This window comes from Corvus cornix, chromosome 3, assembly GCF_000738735.6.
Source record: "Corvus cornix cornix isolate S_Up_H32 chromosome 3, ASM73873v5, whole genome shotgun sequence".
NCBI classification, from domain to species: domain Eukaryota; kingdom Metazoa; phylum Chordata; class Aves; order Passeriformes; family Corvidae; genus Corvus; species Corvus cornix.
The window spans coordinates 81,112,234-81,138,981 of NC_047056.1; the positions used below are offsets into that span (position 1 = coordinate 81,112,234).

Sequence of the window (26,748 nt, forward strand, 5' to 3'; positions counted from 1 at the left end):
AATGTAAGTGCGAATAAAATATATGGGCATATTTATATAATATGCTTGTCTTCCACGTTATTTTTGCGGCTCCGCGGTTACCCAAGTTGTACTCTATAGGCAGGATGCTCCTCTGGAAGGCACCGGCTCCTCCGTGCTCTTCGGGATGTCATTTGCCTCCCCTCGCCGGCGAGGAGGGCGGGCGGGCGCGGGGGAGGGGGCCGGGCCGGAGCCGGGCAGGCACGGCGTGATGCCGCTGGCGCTGCCGCAGGCGGCTCTGGAAATCTCGGTCAGGAGCCGAGCAGCGCAAACCACACGGCCCGGGATCCTCGGCATCTGCTTGGAGAGGGGCCCTTGCCAAATTCCGTCGCTCTGGTATGAAGTTTGGCTGCGCCTGGGATGACCGGGAATGTCGGGGGGGCAGGCGGGGAGTAAAAAGGCAGAGAAAAAAAATCGGGAATGAATGGCAGCGCGGAGATGGGTGCCCCTGGGCGCGCATCTGGGTACAGCAGGAGCGGGAGGGGCCGCGCCCCGCACGGGGCAGGGAGCGGTGCTGCACTTGTTGCCTCCCCTGAGCCGTGCGGGGGAGGCCGCGCAGCGCTGCGCGGGTCTCCCAGCGCGGGGCGGTGCGGGACGGCCGCACTGGGCGCTCCGCCGGCGCGGAGGGGCGGGCGGGCGGGCGGCCCGCGGGTGCGCGGGTGTGGGCGGGCCGGGGGCACCGCCGAGGCCGGCCATGCAGATGGAGGGGGCGGGACGCGGGCGCCGTGACTCGGAACCCCGGAAGCGCGGAGAAGCCCAGTATAAAAACTACTGGGGACCTTTCCCGGCCAGAACTACGAAAGCTCCGGAGACGGCGGCAGCCTGCGGCGGCAGCGATCGGGGCGGCCTCTTGGGCGGTGCGGGGCGGCCTCTCCGTCTGCGCGGGGCGGCCTCTGCCCCGGCGGGAGCGCGGAGAGCGGCGCAAGCAGCGGCGCTGCAGGTTGGGCACCTTCCCTTATCCTGCAGCACTACCTGGCTCCGGGGGGCTTTTTCTCCCCCTACCCCCGCTTTATTTATTTATTTTTTTAAATCTAATCAGTAGGTGTGTCCCCCGCTGGAAGGGACGGCCGCGGGGGAACGGAGCTCGGGCGCGGGGTGCACGCAGCTGCTGACCGCTGGCTTTTCCTCCTCTTTTGTCAGGCGCGGAGGGAGAGGGGCCCCGGGGGGCCGGCGAGGAGCCGGAGCGGTGCCTGGATCCAGCCCGGCGAGGCGGCGGCCGCTCACCATGGCAGACGATGAGAAGGCCGGCGGGAGTTCCGCGGGTGGCGGCGAGAGCGCGCACTGCAACGTGCTGAGCTGGGAGCAAGTGCAGCGTCTAGACCGCATCCTCAGCGAAACCATTCCCATCCACGGCCGCGGTAACTTCCCCACGCTGGCCATGCAGCCCCGCCAGATCGTCAAGGTGGTGCGGAGCCGGCTGGAAGAGAAGGGCATCGGCCTGCGGGACGTGCGGCTGAACGGCTCGGCCGCCAGCCACGTCCTCCACCAGGACAGCGGCCTGGGTTACAAGGACTTGGACCTCATCTTCTGCGCAGACCTCAAAGGAGAAGCCGAATTTCAGACTGTGAAGGACGTGGTCTTGGACTGCCTCTTGGATTTCTTACCCGAGGGGGTGAATAAGGAGAAGATCACGCCTCTCACCCTCAAGGTAAACCTGCCCTCTGCCCAGATGCCCGGAGCGGGCAGGTGTTAGCGCCTTCCTGCATACAGTGGGCACCTTCCCCCCTGGGGATGGAGGGGTGCGCTCAGGGACGCAGCTTCCCCCCACACCCCCGAGACCCACGGGAACCCCGAGCGATTTTTTCACCCCACGCTTAAAACCGAGGAGGAGTGTGCAGTGAAGTGCCCTGACCGGCGCTCTTCAGGATTAATTAGCTTTTTCTCCCTCCCGGGTTGATTTGCTGGGAGCGTTGTTTTACCTGGGGCGTGTGCCAGGCGCTGCACATCTCTCTCCCAGCCCGGCTCGGCGGCAGATCGGTGTGCCGGCCCCGGTTCCCGGGTGCAGGGGGAGCGTAGATGGATTTAACATCTACAAGAAGGAAAACCCGTCTCCAAGGCATGCTTCCAGGTGTGCTAAGAGCCGCAGTGGGGAGGCGTATTCGCTCCTCTAGAAGACACTTCGCTTAAGTTCATTAGGCTGAATCCAAATGCCTTTCAGATTTTTAGAGGGATTTTTTTTTTTTTTTAAATATGGGGCAGATTTATGGAACCTGCACTGGTAGGATTGAAGGGAATGAACATTTGCTAACTTGTTTCTGTGGGGAATAGAGAAGTGAAAAACAATAAATAAGATTTCTTATCAGATTGTAGTAGTGACCTTTTGTGTATGGGTGCAGGCATATTTGGCAGGTGTGCCATGGACTTAGTCTGTAGATGTATTAAGAAGTGACTGAAAGAAGTAGGGTTGCTATATGCTTCCCTTGCATGACACAGTCCCAGCAGAACACCCTTCCCTGTCATACCCTTGCAGTGAACAGCATTTTGAGCTCTCACATTAAGCACTTATTCTCTGGTATGTATCTGCAGGCTCCATGAAATCTTTTATGAAATAAGTACTGGGGGGGGGGTGGGGGCTTGGGAGGGGGTGAGCAAATGCAGTAAAGGAGAAATTTCTTGCTTCTTTGTCTTGATTTGCTCATTTTGTCTTTCTGATTATAGGAGGCTTATGTGCAGAAAATGGTAAAAGTATGCAATGATTCAGACCGATGGAGTCTTATCTCCCTGTCTAACAACAGTGGCAAAAATGTGGAGCTGAAATTTGTGGACTCTCTGAGGCGGCAGTTTGAATTCAGTGTCGATTCCTTTCAAATCAAGCTGGACTCCCTGCTGCTTTTTTATGAGTGCTCAGAGAATCCGATGACTGAAACTTTTCACCCAACTATCATTGGTGAGAGCGTTTATGGGGATTTCCAGGAAGCCTTTGATCACCTCTGCAACAAGATAATTGCCACCAGAAACCCAGAAGAAATCAGAGGAGGTGGTCTTCTGAAGTACTGCAACCTTTTGGTAAGGGGCTTTAGGGCAGCCTCTGAATCTGAGATTAAATCCCTGCAGAGATACATGTGTTCGAGGTTTTTCATTGACTTCTCAGACATTGGCGAACAGCAGAGAAAGCTGGAGTCCTACTTGCAGAACCACTTTGTGGGATTAGAAGACCGCAAGTATGACTATCTCATGACCCTTCATGGTGTGGTGAATGAGAGCACAGTGTGCCTGATGGGGCATGAGAGGAGACAGACTCTGAATCTGATCACCATGCTGGCCATCCGAGTCCTAGCCGAGCAAAATATCATCCCCAATGTGGCCAATGTCACCTGTTATTACCAGCCAGCCCCATACGTAGCAGATGCCAACTTCAGCAATTACTACATTGCCCAGGTTCAGACGGTGTTCCCTTGCCAGCAGCACACATACTCTACTTGGCTGCCCTGTAATTAAGAACCGAAATTAGTAGACTCGGTGGAGAGAACATTTTCTAAGATGCAGGAAGGGGCGACGGGTCCCTCTGAAATGGGGTGTTTTGTGCAATGACGATCTGCTCTAGTTGTCAAGCTTGGGACAAGCTTGTGGTTCTTCTAATAAATAATGGGAGCATGATCAAGAAAGAACCCCAAAATAATTGGATCCTACCCCAGAGCACAAGAGGCCTGTCATTAAAAGCAACCAGCTTCCCCTGAAATAAGTGAGGGAGGAATGCTTGATGACAATATGGGTTGGCAATATCTGCTCCCATAGCTTTGGCATAGAGAAGGTGGGAAAGCCTTATTTTCTTTTATTTTTATTCTTACTCTAGAATGGGATCTGCAAAAGGGAGAATATGAAAGAAACAAAACAAAAAAAAACAACAAAAGAAAAAACTTCACAAAAAACAATTCTATATATATTCAGGAGTTAAAAGTTAGAGGCATAAAGCAGAGATAAGCAGAATAAAATTGTATATTGGAATTACTTCATTTGGGGCTTGCAGCAAGTGCCGTCTATGGATTGACCGTGTAGAATGTATAGCTTGCTTGACTAGAATGCTTTACCAGAAACAGCTTGCTCCAAATGAACAGTAGTGGATTGGTACAGTTAGAAAAACAGAAACATGTACAATGACAAAGTCCATTATTTCCAGCTGTGTGCATGCCTCACATTTTAAAAATGTGAGAATGCTGGAAAACCAGCTGTGGCAAGAAGTATATACTTAAGGACCAAAGATTTCACAAATAAGTTATCCAAGCAAAGAAGATACAGTAGAGTATATATATATAAATATATATATATGTAAAAGGAAGAAAGATGTTCCTATATTTGTACACACCAATAGTAATCAAAAGTGCCTGATGCCTTCATAAAATTTGAAGTGAGAAAAAAAATATAGTTTTGTGGTTTAACCATGCATTTTGTTTTATCAGGGACACAAGGATAAAAAAAAAAAAGCAAACCAACCCATAAGCTTGTGAATAAGTGGTGGAGGAAATGCCCTATATTTTTTCTTGGCAAATACCTGTATAGAGTTAATGTTTTGTCGGTGTGCTATTATCCTAGGTACGTGTGTGTATGTGTGTATATATGTTTGTGTGTGTATATATGTACATGTTATTGGTGTATATCTATATATATACACACACAATATATATTAATGTGGTCTAGGAAAATGTAGCAATTAAGGAATGTTTAAATAAAGTACTACTTGTTTTCCAGTTTGCAACAGGATGTCATAGGACAGTGGGCACCTTGCAGTGAAATTTTAACCCACACCTGAGAAATTTGGAGTAAATGAACCAGTCAGGATTAAGGTGGGATTCAGATAATGTCTTTGGTTGCAAGAACAAGGATTACAGTAATTCAGTGAGTTGCTTGTGAGCCATAATAATTCCACAGATGGAGAAACATATGACTAGATGATTTTTTTTAACTGTTTTGTACTGTAATGCCATTTTGACATTTAACCCACTAATGTTGTGACTGCATACCTCCATGATGTGTAATTCAGTGGAACGTGGATCAAAGATAGGTTTATTTAAACCCCCTGACAGCTAAAGAATATTGTATTAGTTTGTAATTTGAACACTAATTGTTAATATTTAAAGGAGTATTTTTAATAGAATGCATTATGCATTCCAGGACCACTAGAATTTAGCAAATGTGAAATGAACCCTTTTTAAGAGTGTTGCACGATTGCTTAAAATTATATTTTATATATATATTATATATATATATTTTTATGCAAATATTAAACATCTTTGATCTGGTTGTCACACTGCATTTACAATTTTAGTACTGTACTTTATTTAAATGGAATCACTTTACATTGGAACAATAACTATTCACTTTCATTTCCTCTCCCGAAAGACCAGCAGGGGGGAAAAAACCAACCTCCGCTGCTGTTTTCACTTCAGTGCCATCTCTGAAGGTGTTAAATTCTTTGTTGGGCTTTGAAAACCTAATGACTAAGTGACACTTGACTGATATTTTGCTTTTTCTTTCTGAGAGGAAAAAAAAAAAAAAGGGAATTCAGGCTTTTGAAGGAAATCCGTCTGTGCCCTGCCTGGTCACAGGCACGGTCTGGCGTTGGAGTCAGGGGCAGGGAGAGGGAGAGGACTCGTGTCCTGGCAGTGTATTTTCCCTATGGAGCGAGTAAGGTACATCTATTTTTGTCGCGCTTTGTACTTTTCACTCCGCAGGCACTTTAATAGGAACCCGATTTGTTTACTGAAGCACCTTCCCTGTGAGTCCTTCAGGAAACTTAAAAGCTGGTCCATTGCCATTCCTGGCATTGACATGCAGACCTTGTCCCCACCTTCCCTTCCTTTGGTGCTGGCTGCAGCCTCCCAGTGGCCTCTTGTCCCAGTGAGGTTCCCTCCAGCCTCCTGGAGGGTCCGGGCTGAGCGCCCCTGGCCCGCTGGCTCCCCTTACCTCCTGCTCCTGGTTCGATAGCGGAAGCAAGGGGAGGGCTGGGGAAATAGGATCAGCTGGTAATGTGGTATGTCTTCTCTCCCACAACTATTTGCAGCAAATAAATGAGTCATCCTCTCTTTAAAAGGGTTTGAGAATCTATAGCTGTGCCACAACCACAGAATGCTGATAATACATGACACAGTGTTGTTTTCCTTTGAAGGACCCTTTTTTTTGCCATTGCTTGAAAGAAAGTTTTGAAATACTTCCTCTCAGCTCAAATTTTATTGTGGGTTGGTTTTTTTTTGATTCACAGCAGTTAGTTACCTTATAGTGCATACAGCAGGGCTCTGAGCTAAACTGCACCTTTTGGCATTTGCATTTTGATACATATATAATATGTTTTTTTATATATTATATAGGTATTCCAGATCTGTTTTACATGTGTTAATGATCAAGTGGTGGAACTGGTGGAGCTTTGTATTATTTGTGACTGGTAGCTTAAAATGTGCCTGGTGTTAGAGGTGGGAAGAAGGCATGAGTTCAGGCCAACAGTAAAATAAGAACCCTTTTTCAAAGCTGGTTTATTTCTGTGGTTTGCACACCTTTCCCTCCATAAAGTCTGACTTCTTTTTAACTGGTTTTTCCCCTCCTCTTCAGCACACTGGTACTCTTAAAGTTAATACCACGCTCTTGCTTTGTAGACTTGATCTATCCCATCCAATCAGCTGTAAGGTTAAAGCTTGTGCTACAGAAGACAGTGCCCCTTTTAAAGAGCTGAACTGATTAAAGACATTGACCTGATTACAGTAAAACTGTTTGTGCCACAGCTGAATTTCCTGCTAACCAACAGGGCACTAAACTTGGTTAAACCTAGTGATCGTGAAACAACCAAGAGCTTCTAAATGGGATTTTTTCTTTTCTTTTTTTTTTCTTTAGATGTAGCTGTCCTCCCAAATGCAAGAACATTTCTCCTAAAAATAGAAGGGCAATTAGAAGACCAAAAAGATGATATTTTTCTAGTTTCTTGTATTGCACTTAAAATATTTTTTATCTTGCACAAAGGCCTTCACACAAATCCTCTAAACAGCTCTTATTAAATGCTTGGTTTGTATCACATCAGAAGCTCCTACTGGTTCAAAAAAGGCGCTTTTTTAAATTGAGAAAATGAAGTGTGCTAGCTAAAACTGCACAGAAAAGGAAAAAATGTATTTGCATATTCAGCTCCTATTTGAATATATTCTTTTGTATGGTTTTCTTTATGCAGAGAATTTCCCTTGCAAGAAAGAAAATCAGTGTACTGTTTTGCTGTTGTAATAGTGGTTTGCTAACAAAATAAATAGTAAAAAAAAAAAAGCCTGCAAATTTCAAGACAGCTTGGCTAAAGGCACTGCAGGCTCCTGCAGTCTGTAGGAGTCTGTGCAGATTTGCTTTCCCTCAAATTTACTTACAACTGTTGCCTTCTGCAAGGCATCCTGTTGCAGCAAACTGCTCCTTGGATTGCTCTTTTGGAACATTTTGACTATAGGCTTTGTCACAGACAGAAAAAGAGCTGATGGAAAACAGACTCTAGAGGGAACAGATTGTGAATTTTGTTTACAGCATCCAATATTTGGATTTTTTTTGTAAATAAAAAGAAGTTATTTTTTTCTATTGATTTGTGTCTGCTGTCTTCCGTGTCTGAAATAGCTCTGGCCTGCTCCTACTGAATACCAAGTTCGCTTTCATTAAAAAAGGACAAGGGCAGCACTTTTCTGAGAAGAGTAGCATTCGGCTGCTTTCCGATTGGAGCACAGAACATTTTGAAAAGCCCTGCCTCGTGCCAGCCAAGTTTGGCTGGCTCTACTCAGCTGCAGAGGAACCTCCCCAGCCACTGCCAAAAATACGCACTCAAGCACTAGTCGGGCCATGCAAACGGTCCGAAACACGAAAGTGGAACAGTGCCATGGCAACCCCACACCCTCGCTGCCCTCCCAGTTGAGATCGCGGGACTGGGACTTTGTGATGGCTGTGATCGTCCACAAACCACCATGCTGGCAGGGATGTGGGGGTCCTGCTGCCCTTGAGGTATATTTGGTAGGGGCTGATGTCTCCACCTTACCTTTTTGGTAGGTCCAGGGGGCAATGGTGTACTGCTGCCTGGGTGTAAAAATGGTGCCAGCTGTAGCGGGTGGGGTGCTGCAGGACCTGAAGCTTGGGGAGCTGCTGGGGAGAAAGGATGCACGTGTCTGATTGATTCAGCTGCTGAATCAGTCCAGTTCTTCCTGCAGATTCAATGTTTACTCTTCTTCCCTGCCCTACAATGCTGTCCTTGTCAGCAAAGGTATTTTCTGTTTTCTATGTTTACAGGAGAGATGCCTCAGTAATGAAGGCTAATTTCCTCAAAAAGCACTTCAAGGGAATATAAAATATTAATTTACAATGCTCGTGGCAATACTTTTTCAGCCATCGTGCCTCAGACTGACCCAAATTTGAAAAACATTGGCTGAGACTCTGCAGTATGTAGCTCTTACTAGGCTCATTCATACACCGTGCTGGTCTTGGAAGTCTCAAACTGGCTCAGTGGGAGCGTGAATATGCTTATTGTAATGATGAGTGAACCTGTATTCCTCTGTAAAAAAAACAAACAAACATGTTAGTGGCACTGCTCATTTTTCCAGGCACAGAAGCAACCCCCTTGCTGAATGCCGGGTGTCTTCTGCACAGTACGTCTTTTGAAACCAGCCTGGCCAGGAGGGGGGGATGCACTCAGCATCCCTGTCAGTACAGCATCTCCTTTCCTCCCATGTTACTGCCAGAAAAGGGAGGGGCAGGTGGCCTAGCTTTTCCTCCTGTTAACTTGCTCAGTTAGGAAATATTTCAGGCAGTTTGACAAAGGCAACTACCCAAAGACACAGATGGAAACTGGGAGATTGGAAATCATCTAAATCCAAATGCCTTTGCTTGTGTCTCAAAATCAAAGCCCAGATGGATGCTCTTATGCTTTAAAGTGAGTTAATTCCTATTTCTCTGCTTAAATTTGGGGGGATTTTTTGAGAGCCAGTTGAGTGTCTGGAGTGCTGTGAGTCCTCTTTCCCCAGCTGAGGAGTGTGATGCAGACAGAGCCAACTGAATGCTCACTTTAGAATGTTGTGTTTTTCAGGAGGGAGGAAGTGTGCAGTACTGAAGAGGAGGGAGGGCAAAAGTAAAGTGGGACAAGGGGAATCACCTGAACAGCAACACAGTGGACAGCTGGAGGACACACTGATAGGCTACAGTAGGAGAGGAGAAATAGCTCAAGTCTTCTGCTCACCCTGCTAAAATAAGTCAGATCAGAGAAGCTGTCACTTATCAAGATAAGTTACAGTCTGCAATTTACCTTGGCTGCAGCAGCACATATTTATTTTATTGCCATAAAAAAAATTATGCAGAAACCCCTTTACCCAGGAATGAAGCTGAGTTTCTAGTTTTTATAGAATTATTTAGGTTGGAAAGACTTTTGAGATCATCAGGTCCAACCGTTTACCCATCACCACCAAGTCCCCCACTAAACCATGTCCGTAAGCACATCTACATATCTTCAAATACCTCCAGAGACGGTGACTCCACCACTTCCTTGGGCAGTGTGTTCCAATGCTTGACAACTTTTTTGGTGAAGGAATTTTTTCCTAATATCCAAACTAAACCTCCTCTGGTGCAACTTGAGGCCGTTTGCTCTTGTCTGTGAAACCTCCGCAGAGTTTTGTGGAAGGTGCATGCACCTTTTCCCCAAGTGTTTGTGTGGATCTAGTCATGCCTTCCTGAAGCTGCCACCAAGCAACCTCCTCTCTTTTATTTATGTGTTTTTAGTAAAATTCAGTGCATGTGGCTATATGTATTTAGGCAAAGCGCAGCTATATGCTCTTGCATTGGAGCTTGTGTAGTTTTGCAGCAATGCCCTGAATATCAATAGCTGTGTGTCAGAAGCAGTTCTGCAGTGGGGCTTTAGTCTGCATGCAAGGACCAAGAGCACAAAATCAAAATCTGTATTTTAGAGAAGAAATACTCACCCTTCAAAAGCCTGATAAGCCATCATGAACAGGCTCATCTCCTACATACTTACATAGCCTTAGGCTGTCCAAAGAGTGTGTTTTGTGGATGCAAAATTTCACTATTTCATGTGGCTGTTGCACCAGGATGTGCAATGATGGCACTTGCCAGAAAATTTTCTTTTTTGCATTGTTTGGGAAAAAAACGATGTCCTAAACACACACAATACCTAAATATTGTGTGCACAACATGAATATTCTCCATAGTGAAAACATTCCTTAGATTCCCATAATGGCTTTGAGGGCATAAATTGCTGTTTTTCAAGAGAACATTATTCTTAAACATACTTTTCCTTCTGTTGGACTTGGGGGTGAACAAGTTTTATGAGTGAACAACTCTTCTGAGTTAAGTTTTTCTTCTTGAAAACAGAGGAATCCAGAACAGCCAGCAGTTTTAAAAAGTGAAACTCTCTGTATCTAACCTACACTGGGTCTCGCTCCTCTAGAGTGCCTCCCTACTGGGGTGTAGAACGGAGTCCCTTCTAAAGTCACAGCTAAAGACAGTAGACAATGAATGGGCTTTGGAGACGTCCAGCTCATCCTCATCTGTGTGTGTATGTGGTTGCCTCTCTGCAGTTTGAACAAAGCTGATGAGGGGTGCCTGGAGCAGGAAGACAGGCGTTCCTGAGGGAGATGTACATGGTTCTGTGATAATTTTCTCTCAGGGAATATGTTCTTAGTGAATGTGTGCTTGAAGAGGATTCACATGTCTGCAGTGACTGCATGGCCTTCGTTTTAACCACAACTCACTTCCTTGGCTTATTCCCTCAATCCAAGACATCTGTGGAGTTCCTGCAGTACATTCTGATGTGGAAATGTAATTGTTAGGAAACCTTTCTGTAATTACATCCAATCATAATTTAACTAATGCTTTGAGGAAAAGATAAAGCCATAGTCCTTTTGGTTTTTAATCTTTTGTCCTTGAGTAATTTCTCACAATTTCACTTCTGCATTGCTGTTCTGTGCTTGCTTCTCTGCTGCCTTCTCATCCTGATTCTTGCAGCAGAAGGAGGGACCAGCACCACATGCTCCTCTTCAGACTGTCAGTAATTCTGCTGGTCACTAGTGTTTGACAGCTACTGAGGTAAGGTCAGTGCTAGATGGGTCATTAGGTGAGCTTCAGCAAGAGGAGTGGAATATCTCTGTGTAACCAGGTGTCCTGGGTGTCCTGTGAAATGCTCTTCAGAAATATTTCCAACCAACTGGTGAATCCACGTCCCCATAATACTCACTGTCATAAATCTACAATGTCCCAGCCCTAAACTGTCCACTAGCAGTACTTCATGACAGGGGAATTATTCATACAGCCTTATACAGTTACTTGAACATCTCAGGAAGTGCAGAATAACAGTTATATTAATTCAAAATTTAGCAAAAAGCCAATTATGATTAAATCAGGGAGAAAATGCACTACAAGGCACTTACTAAAAATGTCAGCATGCAAACTAGTAAGAGATGGTCTTCCTCAGCTTGAAGTCTTTTATTTGGGTTTCAGCAGGCTGTTCATACACTTTGCAAACCAGGCACTTGGATTTGGGTTAAATTACCCACTGAAGAAGGATTTGCACCTCTTGTTCCTCACCTCAGTCTTTTTTGTTTAGGAAGCAACAAATACATGATTGTTGTCTGCTTTGCAATAGTGGTGTAAACTATGACTTGACTGATTTATGTAAGTGCTGTTTATAAGTAAAACCCTATAAATGTCAGCCAGTGGAGGAAGTGAAACCAAGAGTTTTGGCTTCCTTCTTACCAGCTGTGAATGGTTCTTTTCCATTTTTTATGGAACTATAAAATTGAATAGCACATTTTCTGTAGATTGAGCTTTCTGACATGCTTTTCATTTCTTCCCAACCTTCTGTCACCAATAATGTCAAATATTTAAGGCTGTATTTTCTAGTCTGGCAAAACCAACCTTGTCTGTTTTTGCTGAAGTAATGGACCCCTGTGGGGTCACACAGAGGCATTTGTGCTGTGTGTTAGATACTTTGGAAGCAGCATCTCATTTGTTACAGCTGTCATAGCTCTTTACATATACCACATTTCATAAAGTTATTAAAAAGTCACAGAAGTTCCAAGAACTTGAAACGAATCAGTTTTCTTCCAAACCCAAACCCAGACAGCCCCAGGTTTGTCACCAGGGTCTTACAGACACAGCTTGCCACGTGCCATTCTCTGCTCCCCCAGCAGAAAATCTGTATCTGAAAATTACAGCCTGATCTAGTTGGATCAGGCTGTTGCTATTGCTCTTATGCAGACAATGCATTTGGCAGCAGAGACTCTGCAGGGCTGCACTGGTGGCCATCCCAAAGGTAATCTACTAAGAAGAGAGAAAAATGGCCTTCCAGTGCTGGTAGGAACTATTGTCAATCTTTCTGAGAAATGCACACACAGTATTGGCTCAACGCTGAACATGATACATTTGTTTTGTGGAGTTTTGTGGGCAGACATATTTGCCATAGATCCCCTGGTGCATTACTTGCATTTTAGTTGTCATGGGTGCACATTATTGACCAATGCATGTGGAAGTGCTCTTTAAACTCTGCTCTTTGACTGCTCAGAGGGTGTTCTCTACAGCAGAAAGGTGCCCAGCAGATATTGTTCACTGCTAAAAGCTCCATCTTTGATGTCTGCAGATATTTTCATGATAGTCTTTCCTGTGGGATAAAGATTTTTCATCATCACAGAAATGCCCTCTCACAGCAGTGGGAACATCCATGAGTGACAGGAAGCATCTGATGAAATTCCAGCCAATGCATCAGACACTTAAGCAGAAGCTGTGGGGTCCATAGACTTCTCCTTTGGCTCTAGCCAGTCTTTATATGCAGTGGTAGCAGCAGCCTCCATGCTTGAGGAGGCATGCAGGGAACATACAATGCAGATTTGGTAGCTGAGCTTGACCTGAGCATTACTTGCTAGTTCTTTGTTGTCGAATGTTTGCTCTGCAGTAACAATCAAAGGGCATGACCAGGTTAGGACCCATTGTACCAGGCATTGTGCAAACACCCCTGTGCAAGTCCTGTCCCTTAGAGCTTCTCCATGTGGAGGTTTCAATGAGCTTATTTTTTCCTTTAGCTATCTCACAGTAAGTTAACTAATTTGTTTAAGGCAGTCTCTTGCTTTTCAAAGAAATGGAATATAACCTGCAAAAAGTGTTCTCAAAGAGGCAATTTTCAGAAATACTATGGAATTCTGTAAATTCGTTCACCTGCTAAGCCTGTCGTCATAATCTCAGCTTGCCTTCATGAATAACTGAACTCAGTTGCTCTCTTAAAAAGCTGTGTACTTGTTGCGACACTTTTTTGTCAGAGATCTGAAATCAGTTCTACAGTCAGTGCAGACACAGGTGCATTTCTCTTCCCTCCCTCTTGAATTGCAATCACTTCAGGAGGTGAAATGGACCAACTGTGGAGTAGCATGCAGCAACATTAAATGACTGCAGAGCCACAAGTAGAAAACCTGCTGAAGAAGCTGAGCCCATAATTTGCATCTCTTGAAACTGAGCTTCCTCCAAATGAGTGGGTGTCCTGACTGTGCTTATTGCTTTTTATTTCTATAAAGGTGATACCATTTTTTTTTCCTTTTAGGCTGACTACCAGACTAATGTATGAGGTTCAGGAACTTCCTTAACAAGCAAAGACTGATCACATTGCAGGGCTGCCTGCACCAGTCAACTGGTGAATCCACGTCCCCATAATACCCACTGTCATAAATCTACAATGTCCCAGCCCTAAACTGATAGAAGGGAATCATTACCCTGGGACACACAGTCTCACAGAATGTGTATTGATGCCTGAATATATCAAATTGCAGTGTTTGGAAAATTTTGATATGCTAAGCAGTTTATGGACAAAAGTTGTTAGAAAGAAGGTTTAATGATGGCAAACCACTGTGTCTAATGAGGTCAAGGGGAGGGGAGCCTAATAACAGCCTGTTCTGTAATTCAATAGAATATTTGAAACTCAGCTGTAAGTCTGTGACTATGGCAGTTCCCAGAAGAGCTGTGGACTGTGGTCATGATGTAGTCTGTGTTTTCATCATCATTCCCTGTTTTCATCATCATTCCCTGTTTTCAGGGTTTATATTTCAGCTGTAAAACATCCATCAAAAATTAGGTGAGTCCCCATATGGCTTAAACCCACAAAAGGCAAGAAATTCAGACTTAGGGCTGGAACTCCTCATCCTGCCCCCCTGCCAGGTCATTGCACTGTGTCATGCTGCCAGTTGGGAGAGGTGGTAGCCTGTGGGCAATCTCCTCCATGCAGCTCTTCACAGTAAAACTTCTGCCTAATATGAGCTATTTCTAAATACACAATTCCACCCCTTCCACCCCAAAGTATAATGCGGTGCATTGACAAAAGTTTGGCTCATGTCTCTGATGTTGTGATAAACATTAGTGGGCATTTTCCCTGAAAGCTTGGCATCAGATATAAGAACTTACTCAAATATGAACTGTATTTACTTTCTGAAAGGCATATGGATTTCTAAATGAATCCATTTGTTAGGCATAGTTTAAATAACCTGCCAAGAAAGACCAGAAGGATAACCCTTTTTTAAAAAAGTATTTCAAATATTGCTCATTTTGGTTGTGCAATAGACAGAAAGATTCTTGTTTGGAAAGGTTAGGCTCAGACAAATAATTTTAGATCCAGCTTTTCCTAGACATAGTAAAAGCAAAAAATTGGCAAATCTAAACAAAACCCCCACTGATTTTTTGGGAAGTGGCTGGTTCACTAATCAGAGGTATGGCCAGTTTACTACAGAGAATGTCCTCGTACTGGTCCAAGCTGACTTTCCCAAACACCAGTGATAGCTCATGGGTCAGACTCCCTACACAGTAGGCGGCTGATGTCACTTTTACTGTCTTCTTTAGACAGATGAGGGCAAAAATCATGTGGGCTGGCGAAGGCCTTCCGCCCTGTCACCTTGAATTTGAAGGAGGCTTGCAATAGAAAGAAAGTACAGCTTGCTACTTTGTTCTTTACTTCTCATCACCCTAAAGCTTTGTGGGCAGAATCCATCCTCAGTTTCTACAGCCCTTGCAGGATGCTGGCAAGATGAGCTTGGGATGAAGGGAGTCAGGCAAAGGGTCACCACACAGTTGGCCCTGACCTGTGCAGTAGCTATGGTTTACACCTACTTTGCTGGACGTGAACCAGGGGAAAAGTGACTTATAAAATCATTATTCAATAGATCTGCATTATGCCAACTTTTCTCTTACAGGGAAGAGCTGGATTTTGATGGAGCTGCAGGAAGAAACCATGTGCTACTTGAGGGGAATCCAGGATACTGGATTTCCTACACTGCTTATAATGGGACCCAGGGTGCCCAGGGTATTCAGGCAGGTCTGCCTAGTCTCTTTTCTTATACTGAACATACAAGGGACTCCACTCTCGTGTCTGGCCCACATGGCAGCTGCCCCCACGGCAGGTCATGTTTCTCTCAGGCTGTTCTGATTTTTGATATAGTGACCAGAGCAATTCAAACACATCTCCTCCCATCTTTGCACCCAGTTAGGGACTTGAAATAAAAAAGAAAACCCCCTAGAGTGCAGGGAAAGAGACCAAGGGAAATGGTGGTGGGCTGCCATTCTGCAGAGCTGAGGGTCTCAGATACCATGGGGGACACCCCTGGTTATGGCTCACCCCTGTCAGGGGTGGAGAGGGTGAGTGTGTTGAGAGCTCAATTGGGAAAGCACTTTTTGGCTCTGGGACAAAACCTCAGAAGGCAGATGGGGACAGAAAATGGCTTAGGTTAGCACTGAAATGAAAATGAATAGAAGGGATAGAAGATGGGGAAAATTGGTACGGAAACAGGGGATTTAATGATAATTAAACAATTCATTTTGTCTGTCCTGGCTTAATTTGAGACATTTTGTTCCATCTGAAAGAGAACAAATAATTTTACTATAATTTATTCTATTATTTTAAAATGTGCTTTTTATGCCATTAAAAAAAAGTCAATGTAGAAATAAAAAAATGCAATTTCCAAATTATAATTATATTAATTCTTACATTTTGTAGTCTAAATATTTATCTCAAGTTGTGGCCTAAATTTATTTTGAAATAGCAAATTTTTCTGACAGCAAGTGGATTTGTACATGTGTGCACACATGTGGCAGTGAGAATATGGCTGGATAATGCCTTTTAAGATTTTTGTTGCTGCTTTTAATTACGTGATTTTAAAAGCAACTTAACTAAGACCTATTCAGCTGCAGTTCAGTGACTTCTGTGCAAAACCAAGGCCTTTTCACTGGTTGTCTCATGCTTGAAAGGAGGAAGCATGTGCCAACAAAGCTTTCTATAGAGAGACTTCCTCTGCTCCACACCAAAAACTGCAGAGTTAGCATATATAGCCCTTGTCACCTCTGAGGGGAAGAGTCCCAGGAGGACTATGAGCAAAAACTATCCAGAAAGTTTCACTGCTGTTCAGTCACTTTTCAATTTACCTTGAAAGCCATAAAATATAATTCAGTTCATACATCTGGGGGCAAAGCTACAGCAAGTGTGTGTTCCTCATTAATCTCTTACAGCCCAAACTTCCTCCTTATTTAGTACTCATATATTGTTCCTATTTTTTTCCTCATTAATCTCCAGTGGCCTTCCTTTTTGCAGCAGAATGCTTGTATGAAATACCCTTCTTCCTTCTGTTCTAAATCCAGGGGTTTTGACACTGAAATTTAATTTTGTCTGTCAAGTTGATTTTTTCCCAATGTGTCTTTCATTCATAAAGCCTTGGTTATCTCTTGTTAAGGGAAAAACCCTCAAACAAACCTCAAAGAGGAAATATATACCTCCAATAAATAATCTGGCACTGCTGCTGTAAGAAAAGGTTAATCCTCACAGCCATTATTATGTCTTCAGAATTTTTTCTCTGACATTTATTAACTTCTCATGAAAGGCAGGGGGGATTTCTTTCCCCAGTGGACACTTCCCAGCTTGCTTTACAGGCCTCTGAGTTTTGGCAATAATCCATAAAAGGATATCTGCTGTGACAAAGACAACATTGGGATTATCTTCCTAGCAAGAAATCATTGTGTCTGTGGAAGCATTACCAAGGAAGTGGCAAAGATTTTGGCCCCCTCCCTCATGATGCTGCAGACCTGCTGTGGACCAGCTTTTTTTCCCACTGATGAGCCATGTGGTTTGGGGAGTGTGCAGAAACCACACCAAACCCTGAGAGTACCTGGCATGACTGTTGGAGAGCTCAGCTCCTCCCAGGGGTCACAGCTGGTTGTTGGGAATCTGCTGGAGTGTAGCAGGATGGCGGGGAGGTAAAGCAGCAAAGGGCTGCTTTAGTCTGTTTCTACACCTGGGGGTGCTTGGTGTGCAACTCTAAAACTGTCAGTCCATGTGATCTCCTTAGCAGAGAAAATCATAGAGTCAAAGAATCATGGAATGGCCTGTGTTGGAAAAGACCCAAGAGATAATCTCATTACAACCCCCCTACCATAGGTCAGGACATTTTCCACTTGACCAGGCACTTGACAATGCTCCATCCAGCCTGGCCTCGAACACTTCCCAGGGATGGGGCATTCACAGCTTCTCTGGGCAACCTGTTCCAGTGCCTCATCACCCTCATGCCTTTGTAAAACATTTATCTCCATCTTTCCTGTAGGCTCCCTTCAGGAACTGAAAGGCTGCAATTAGGTCACCCTGAAGCCTTCTCTTCTCCAGGCTGAATAATCCCAATTCTCTCAGCCTTTCCTCGTAGGAGAGGTGCCTTCTAATCACCTTGGTGGCCCTCCTCTGGACCTGCTCCAACAGGTCTATGTTTTCTTGTGCTGGGGACCTCAGAGACTCCAGGTGCAGTCTCAGAGCAGAGCAGAGCAGAGGGGCAGAATTCCCTCCGTCACCCTGCTACCTACGCTGCTTTTGATGCAGCTCAGGATACAGTTGGCTTTCTGGGCTGCAAGCGCACATTGCTGGCTCATGTCCAGCCTCTCATCCATCAGCACTCTCAAGTCCATCTTGGCAGGGCTGCTCTTAATCTGTCCATCCTCCAGCTTGTATTGATACTGGGGATTGCCCTGGCCCAGGTGCTGCACCTTGTACTCATTATTGTTAAATGACATGAGATTCTTGTGGGGTGGGAAGAGCCAGCAAGGGTGTTCTGCAATGTCCCCTTGCCCAAAGGCAGGATCAGCTGTCCTTAAACTCCTTCTTACTGTGCACTCACAGCCAGAGCAAACAAATATCTAACATGTTTTCTTGTAGCAAATCCTTCAAGCTGGATGGGAGAAAATTGGTTCATGTTAGCTCCTTTGCCCTCAGAATCCTCTACTCTCCCTGGCTGGCAGCTATAAGCAAATGTCCCACACTGCCTTGCCAGAGCTAGGTAGAAGAAGACTGTGCTGGCTTTGGCTGAGATAGAGTTAATTTTCTTCAGAGTAGCCAGTATGGACTATGTTTCGGACTTGTGCTGAAAACAGTATTGATAACTCAGGGATGTTTTTGTTATTGCTGAAGAGTGATTGCACAGCAAGGTCTTTTCTGCTTCTCAGCCTGGACCACCAGAGAGGATGCTGGGCGTGCACGAGAAGTTCGGGAGGCAATACAGCCAGGACAGCTGACCTCAGCTGAGCAAAGGAACATTCTATACCATATGGTGTTGTGCTCAGCCTATAAAGTTGGGGGAAGAAGGAAGGGGAAAATGTCCAGAGTGACAATTTTAGTCTGCCCAAAGTCCCTATTATGTGTGATGGAGCCCTGTTTTCCTTGGGATGGGTGAACACCTGCCTTCCAATCGGAATGAATTCCTGGGCTTGCTTTTCTTGTGTGCATGGCTTTTACTTTCCCTATTAAACTGTCTTTATCTCAACTCATGAGTTTTCTCATTTTTACCCTTCTTATTTTCTCCCTAATCCAGCTGAGGAAAATGAGCAAGCAGCTACATGGAGCTGAGCTGCTGACCAGGGTTAAACCATGAGGGAGATCCATCATATTCCAAAGCTGTCAGATAATTAGCATTTCATATCTCAGACTAGCAGGAAGCAAGGTGTGCTGAGGATGGGTACAGGCAAAGGATCAGTATATCTCATCAGGACCTGCCAAGGAGGTGAGGAGTGGAAAGATTTCTGTTTAAAAATTTTGTGCAGCAGACACAGAGGGAAAGGATCAGCAGAGTGAAAACTTCAAGCCAGCAGGTCTGTTTGCCCCATGGAATTGCAGCACCTTCTGAGCCCTTGAGCTGTCTCAGTACTGAACCTGGAAGAGGCTGGTTTAAGGTACAGGCCTTTTGCTTACGGCACTGAGAAAAAGTAATGGGAGAATTTGACATCAAATCTTATTGCTGAATTTTGGTTTCCTGCCACCCCTGCCGTGTGACTCTCAGTGTGCAGCTGTCTGCTCGGCGTGGCTGCAGCAGTCACTGTCCAGCTGCCAGGGTAGGCTGTGCACCTGGGCAGGGCTGCAGCACCTACCACCCTACGCTCACTCTTGTCAAGGAGAAGACAAAAAGATGACGTAAAATCTAAAAGCAGATGTACTGGCTTTGCACAGCCTGTTTTTTGGTAGCAGCGGGGCCACTGAGATGGCTCCTGTGAGAAGCTCCTGGAAACTTCCACCATGTCCAGCAGAGCCAATACATGATGGCTCTGAAGATGGACATGCTGCTGGCCAAAACTGGGCCAATGAGAGAGGCTGGTAACACCTCTGTGATGACATATTTAAGAAGAAAATCAAAACAAAGTTACAAGATTTTGAATTCTAGCCAGAGAAAAGGAGGAGGTGAGAACATGTGAGGGAAAACAACATGGAGACACCGAGGTCAGTGGAGAAGGAGGGGGAGGAGGTGCTCCAGGTGCCAGAGCTGAGGTTCCTCTGCAGGCCGTGGTGCCGACCATGGTGAAGCCGCTGTGCCCCTGCAGCCCGTGGGGATCCACGGGGGATGCAGAGATCCACCCGCAGCCCGTGGGGGAGGTGCCCGTGCCGGAGCGGGTGGATGCCTGGAGGAGGCTGTGATCCCGTGGGAGACCCGGTGGAGAGAGAGGGCCCTGCTTCCAGGCGGGAGCAGCCTGTCCTTGGAGGGCTGCGCCCCGTGGGAAGAGAGAGCCCCGGCGCAGCAGTTTGGGAGGGCTGCGGGCCCGTGGGAGGGGCTCACGCTGCAGCAGGGGCGGTGGGGCTGCTGCTCCTGAGAGCGGGCCCACGCCGGGGAAGTTCAGGAGAACTGTCTCCCGTGGGAGGGACCCACGGCCTCACAGGGGAAGACTCCTCTCCCGGAGGAGCAGCGGGAGGAAATCTCGGGGATGGACTGACCAAACCCCCAGGCCGTGTCTCCCTGCGCTGTCGGTGGGAAGGAGGGAGAGGCTGGGGGGGGGGGGAAGGTGTTCTAAGCGCTTATTTTACTTCTCATTATGCTCCTCTGATTCTGTTAGCAATAAATTCACTTTGTAACTTTAAGCTAAGCCTGTTTTGCCCTTCAAGTGTTTTCTCCCGATCCTCATCTCAACTAATGAAGCCTTAGTTAACTTTTTTTCCCCTCTCTCCCCTGCCCAGCTGTGGCATGGGAGGGTGAGCGAGCGGCTCTGGTGGGTGCGTGGCACTGGGCCAGTGTCAAACCAGGACAGCAGAGGACTGAGCAAGAGAGGTGAGTTTTGGGGAAGACTGCAGGGATGAGGCCTGGACAGATAACATCAAGGTGACTCATTCCTTCTCTGGGTTTTTGTTCTTTTGAACTATGTCAGTGTGAGAATATTGGCATATCAGAGCTCAATCCTGCAGAATTGCTTCATGCGTGCAGTTATTGGAGATGGATACAGAGGATTCGCTTCCTGCATCATATCCTGCTTTTGAAATTGTTTTGCAATGTCCTCTTCGTGGCTTCCCATATATTGTACTGTGGACCCTTTCTTAAAAGAGTAGATCCTTAGATACATTCCAGATCTAGTCCTGACCATTAGCTCCCCCAAAATGGTGCAAAAAATTCCCTTTCCTTCCCTCCTTTCCAACTCTTTGCACTTTTTGTTGGTTTTCTGCCTTGAAATAATTTTTTATCCTCTTCTCATTTTCCTCATGCTGCCCAGCACAACTGAATAACAAGCCCTTTTCCTCCAGCTCTTTGCCATGTCTTGCATAGTGTGTCCTGATGGTTTTGGTGTGCCTGGCAGCTAACTGTTCTTCTCCCATTTATGTTGGGCAGCTACTGTTGCCCCAGACAGAATTTGATGGGGTTTTTTTGTTTGTTTGTTTTCTCCCCAGTTCTGCAGTGTTGTTCTGTGGCTAGGAGTCTCTAGCTGAAAAAGGCTGTAATGAAAGAAAATTATTAGTAGCCCAAGAACAGCAGTCCGGCTGCTACACTGAGGAGTGGGTGCAGAGGCTCATCTATGACATGCATTTCACATTACATTTTAACTTCCAGCTCTAATGGAAGTCCCAGACACGCAATGGATTTTGTTTGCCTTCTCCTTAGATGCTTGAGTAGATTTTGAACTTTTCTTGGAGCAGAATTAGTTCATTTCTGATATGCAAAATGCACATTTGACCTGTCGTTCCACACACAGACTTTGAGCCCAAGAACCAAATAATCAATTACCTACTGAAAGATAACAGGTCTGTGGAGTCCCATGACCTCACAGAACAGGAGTAAAGGATGTAAACTGTTGGAAGGACATCTCACTCTCATAAAATCTCTTTTCTAGATCTGGGCATTCTCTGCAGATGACGCTGGCTTTAGCAGAGAGAGTAGAAAACAGGATGAAGAATAGACAGGTTTTTATTGATACAAATCTAATTTTGAGAGTGTGTTCTCATCACATGGCATGTGTAGTCTTCTCCCTTTTTAAAAAGGCTTTATGAAGACTATTTCCAGCGTCCCCATTTCTTTGGCATGGTTAATGGGTGGCAGTTCAGATTTTACCTGAATGGGCCCTGTTCCCAGTCACTCTTCTCCTGTTCGCCTCTGGGGTCAGATTACCTTCTTGCTACTTTTAACTCCTCAGAGATTTGTTCTCATCTTTAGGCCTTGGCTGCAAACAGTGCAGGTTATACATAAATTGTAATGAGAACCACAGAAGTTTGCTCAGGGTAATACAAATGCAAAATTCAGTAGGTCATGAGACACCAAAAACCCTCACAAAAAACCTTTGAGAGTTGCCCACTTGTCTGGAGTTTCTACCAATAAAGGATGTCTTAAATCCCCTATTCCTTTTCAAGCTGACTACTCAGTAAAAACTATTAACACTTTGCTGTACTTCACATCAGGGAGCCGGACTGCCAGACTTTGTCACATCTGGAACTTCATGTGCTGTCCAGCAAATTCTTTTCTTCACAGTGAAAACTGAGCTGAAAATTTCCTTTAGATGGCTGAGTGTACTGGAGAGTATGATACAATCCTGAGGTCTTAATGGAAAACTGATAATGGCAGCAGGTGGCATTACATAGGAAAATGTGAAAAACTGAGCATCACTAAAATCTGTAAGTAAAAGTAGTGAGAAATCTGAAAGACTATAAGCACAAAACTGAGGTTTGCACTGAGGCCTATATTTGATTCTGTAAATTGAATCATACATGGTTATAGAATTGCCTAGTAACAAGTAAGAGTAGCATGTTGATGAGAAAATAGAATATCACTAAAAGCAATCTCTAATTTTCAAAAAAGCAAGGAGAACTTAATAGTAAGAAAAGAAGATCTGAGCAATGATTTGCCATTGGTTTGAATGGGACCTAGAGGTGTTTCTTGTTCTGTAATTGGAGCAATTAAAAACAATTGTGGTAGCAGCACACTGCTCTCAGCTTCCTCAGCTTCCTCACCACCAGTGATGGGTGTCCAGCATTCCAGGGCAGGGTTACTTGCAGAAATCCTGGTAATCTCAGCTCCTCCAAGTTGCCCACAGTTTCTTTTGAGATTAAAAAAAAGTCATCTGTGAGTAGCCCTGCGTTCCAGATCTCAGTGTGTTTGGTGCACAATTGTTTCTCTTTAGTTGTCACAATAGCTTTGTGTTCCTCTAGCCCCCTGAAAAATATACACTTAACTTTTAATTTCTACACTCTTGCTAACAAGGAGTTGGACAAATCCACAGGACTCGAATATTTGACCCCAAAACCCACTGAACTCAATGGTTTTGACTGTTGGTTACTCTAAGTAGGATTGCTGGTTGAACTCCCGCTCTTACTCACAGTGTTGGTGCAATATAAAGCACATACTCCCTTATGTAAGATCAGAAGATCTGGCATTTCTTCTTGGACTGTAGGGAAATAAAATCAATGCACTATGTGATTCTGTGGGCTTTCTCCTGGTGATTTATTGGGTGAGATACTGACCAGCACCTGCCTCATGGATGGATATGAGAACGTTTGGAACTTGACGTCTCAAAATCTGGATCTTTAGCTGGGTTTATCTAAATATCTGAATCTCAACCATGATAAAAAAACTCTGTGTTATTTCTCTTTCCTTGTGATCTCAATGAACTTAAAATCCTGCTATGAAGAAAGGAAAAAAAAATGCAAGCAGATTTTATATGTTTCCCTAGGATAGTGACTTTAAACAGTAGCATTTCTAGGCTGAATTTTCCAGCCATGTGCTCCACTGCAGTACCTTAAGTTCCACATTCTGAGAAACTGAAATAAAAAGTTGAAGACTGCTCATATAGACATTATTTTTACCAGTTAAGTCACTGATTTTTCCACATTAATGACAGGATAAAAGATATCGGGCTTCAATTCAGATTATGACAGTATCTAATGTCTTTTCCACATATAACTTTAAACTAGGAGAAGACTTCCTCTCTTGTTTTCATGGGAATTTTGTGAATTCCTGTATGTATATTTTTCCAGCTGTAGTATTTTATTTGAAATTGGAAATTGCCAGTTGAAATATCACCTTTCCTATGGAAAAGTTGCTAATACTAAATCTTAGCAACATAAATTTATTTGAAGTACTCAGGTTAGATGGTCTCTATGCATAAAACAGTGTCCTGTAACAATCTGAAATCATTCTCCATAGGTGTCAACACCTGGATTGTTTCCCCATATAGAAATCCACCACTTCAAAGCTGAAGGGCAGAGGGGAGTGTGTAACATCTTTAGTCTAAGGTCACTTGAGGTAAACCTTTCCTTTGTAAATCTATCTTCTGAGAAAAAAACCAGCCCTGTAGAAGCATCTACCTGGTTTTCTTGGGAAGTACTGAATAAAAGCAGCTACTGCTGTATTCACGGAGCCAACTTTTTATCCTCAGTGTGGAAACTGCATCTGGGGAAGCAGCTGACAAGGGAAAATTGTGGTTTATATGATACACTATGTACTATATAGACTATAAGCACTAACTTTCCTGTTACAGAAAAGGTTTGTTACTACCTACAAAAGGTAACCTAGCATTTTCCTACACCAGTGAATCTGCAAGTGTGAGATTCTTGAGACATGGCCTCTCCTGTGCTTCTGTCATGGGGTTGTCTCCTCCAGCTCCTCTTGTCCCACAGCAGTGGCTCAGCCTTGCCTTCTGTTATTGCCTGAAGCCTCTGGATAGGCTGAAAAAGAAGTGATTTTTCTTCCCACTTGCCAGGCTGCCCGGCTGGTGCAGCCTTGGCTCCTTGCAGCTTTGAAGTCTGGCAGGTTTCAGGGGTTAGCTGGTGCAGCGCACTGTGACATGGGGTATTATCCCCAGCAGCAGGAGTCGCAGGCCAAAAGCAGTTCAGCATCTAAGCAGCTTGATGCAGAGGTCCAGTCTCTCACAAGGGTGAAACTGGAGTGTGTGCACTGCACTGCCACCATGGGAACTGTACTTCTGCCAAAACAGTGGCAGCCAGGCTGAGTGGAACCACGTGTCACCTCCTAAGCTAAGCAGTGAAGGATTCAGTGCAGAGGTGCTGCTGTGTAAGACTTACTGCAGGGTTTTAAGCATTGGTGTGATCCTGGTAAACGTTAAAATGTGATGGGCACAGTGAAGTTGAAGAACAATCTTGGTTTAACCAGAAGAACTCGTCTGAGGGTTTGGTGACTGCTCAGGAGCAGTGCAATCTTCCTTCATGTTCAGGCTGAGATATTTGGTTGCACTCAGCACAGCAGATGCTCTTGGATGGGCTCTGCCTTCATCTGAGAGTCAGTAACATCAAGAAGTTGGGGGCTTTGAAGGTTGGGTGTCTTGACACTAAAATGCATTGCCAAAGAGGGACACACTGAGAAACTCTGGTTACAAAGGTAGGAAAAATAATGTCAGATTTACTGTTTTATGGCTGTTCCAGCATAGTTTTCATCTATGACTTCTCCAGATGGCAAATATTTCTTGCTTATTCAGTGCAGCGTGTATGTGCAGCGTGTTTGTGCATGTGCTGCATATACATGTATGCATACATGCATATGCATATTTATGCAGCAGTTTTTGTTCTCACTGATCACATCTCTAATTGTTCAAGCTTCACATTTTGTAAGCAGGCACAGCACAGACTCTCCAAATGTTCTTTTGCTTTTCCCTGAAGTTCTGCTGATTGTGCATACAGCGCAGAGAAATCTGTCAGAATTTTGTCACCATCATCTGTAGCTGGAGTTAGCAACATTAAATTGAATTAGTAATCTGTACCTATCAGTTTTCATTCTGTTTGCTACACTGACACACCAAATTCCTGAACAGAAAGGTATAGATAAGTCTTTGAAGACTGTACATCACCTGTTTTTCTCCCTCTCAGTTTCATCGCTAAAGAGCCATTTACCATGTAAGTTAAAATTTCACCAGTTGCGCTCTGCAAGGATGATCAGCTTTTCTTTCCCCTTCTCCTTGTGCCCCCATAAGAAAAAGAAATACCTGAATGGGCACTTCATATTGCCCCTAAAGCTGACTAGTTGTATTTTGTTTATTAATCTTTTTGCTGTTGCTGGTCTCTGTTTAAATATTTTGGAATTTTACATGATCAGCAACTTGGATAAGATGTAATGGACTCTGACAGAATTGTATTAAATGTTAAGAATAAGATAATATGTCATTTAAATAAAGAAAGACTATTTTAGGGGCCTCTTGCTATGACATAAAGCATCTTTGACTATTTTGGAAAGAAAACAATCCCTAAATATAAGATTTTAAAAACAGATAATATAAAGCTCCAAAATAAACTCACTCCTCCTTTTGGCAACAGTATCTCTCTTTACTCAAGCTAGAAAATTTCATAAGTCATCTTCATTTTTTGAAAAAGACATCCTAGAATGGCTGGCAAATCTGGTGATCCGATGGAAAGAATTTCTGGATGTTCAGCCAGTCTGATCCATGTTTTCACATTTTATTAAGGGAATAAAAGCTGGTTTTCCCCCATTACTACAGGCTGCTATTACAATCATTTCATGCAGATCTGGTTACATGCTCACAGAAAAGTCATCAATGTATTGGGAGAAATGAATAAGGAAAACTATTTCTGTTTATGCGGAATTTCTGGAGGCGCAATGCAGGTGATTTGCTGTTTCATTGTGTAGCTTGCCGTGGATCCAAGTCAGCAGCTGAGCACTGTGCAGCAAAACCCTCAGAGATGGCTGTTACTGTTAGCCTGGAAGGCCAACACCACCAGTCATAGCTAACTTGTCCCTAGGAGATCAGAGACGTACATCCCCACACTAGACAGCTCAGGGAATGGTGGATGTGTTGAATGGTCTAACTAAAAAGTAGAAAGATACCATGTGCCCTCCTAGAGACATTTCAGAAACTGCTTTTTTTCAGGTGAGATTTTAGGAAGTGTGTTGGGTTCAGGACATAGGGTAGGAAGAGGATTTTATTTAAGTACTGTGTCATTGTGTTCTCACCTCTGGAAACAGACACATTTTGGCCTTGTTTTCAGAAGCTTTCATACCAGGAGAACCTATGATTCAACAC

General features: G+C 44.6%; 1 protein-coding gene across 2 annotated transcripts; it reads left to right on the forward strand.

The window, feature by feature from the left end:
* The first annotated feature begins 212 nt into the window (after positions 1 to 212).
* Positions 213 to 7,555, forward strand: TENT5A (terminal nucleotidyltransferase 5A). 2 transcript variants are annotated; one of them, XM_039569363.1, is made up of 3 exons: positions 213 to 354; positions 1,159 to 1,666; positions 2,677 to 7,555. In XM_039569363.1, the coding sequence occupies exons 1-3, from the start codon at positions 230 to 232 to the stop codon at positions 3,454 to 3,456; spliced, it is 1,413 nt and encodes a 470-aa protein (XP_039425297.1). In that variant the 5' UTR covers positions 213 to 229; the 3' UTR covers positions 3,457 to 7,555. The 2 variants fall into 2 exon arrangements, with proteins under 2 accessions (XP_039425297.1, XP_039425298.1); XM_039569364.1 differs by lacking the exon at positions 213 to 354 and adding an exon at positions 773 to 958.
* Positions 7,556 to 26,748: the final 19,193 nt, after the last annotated feature.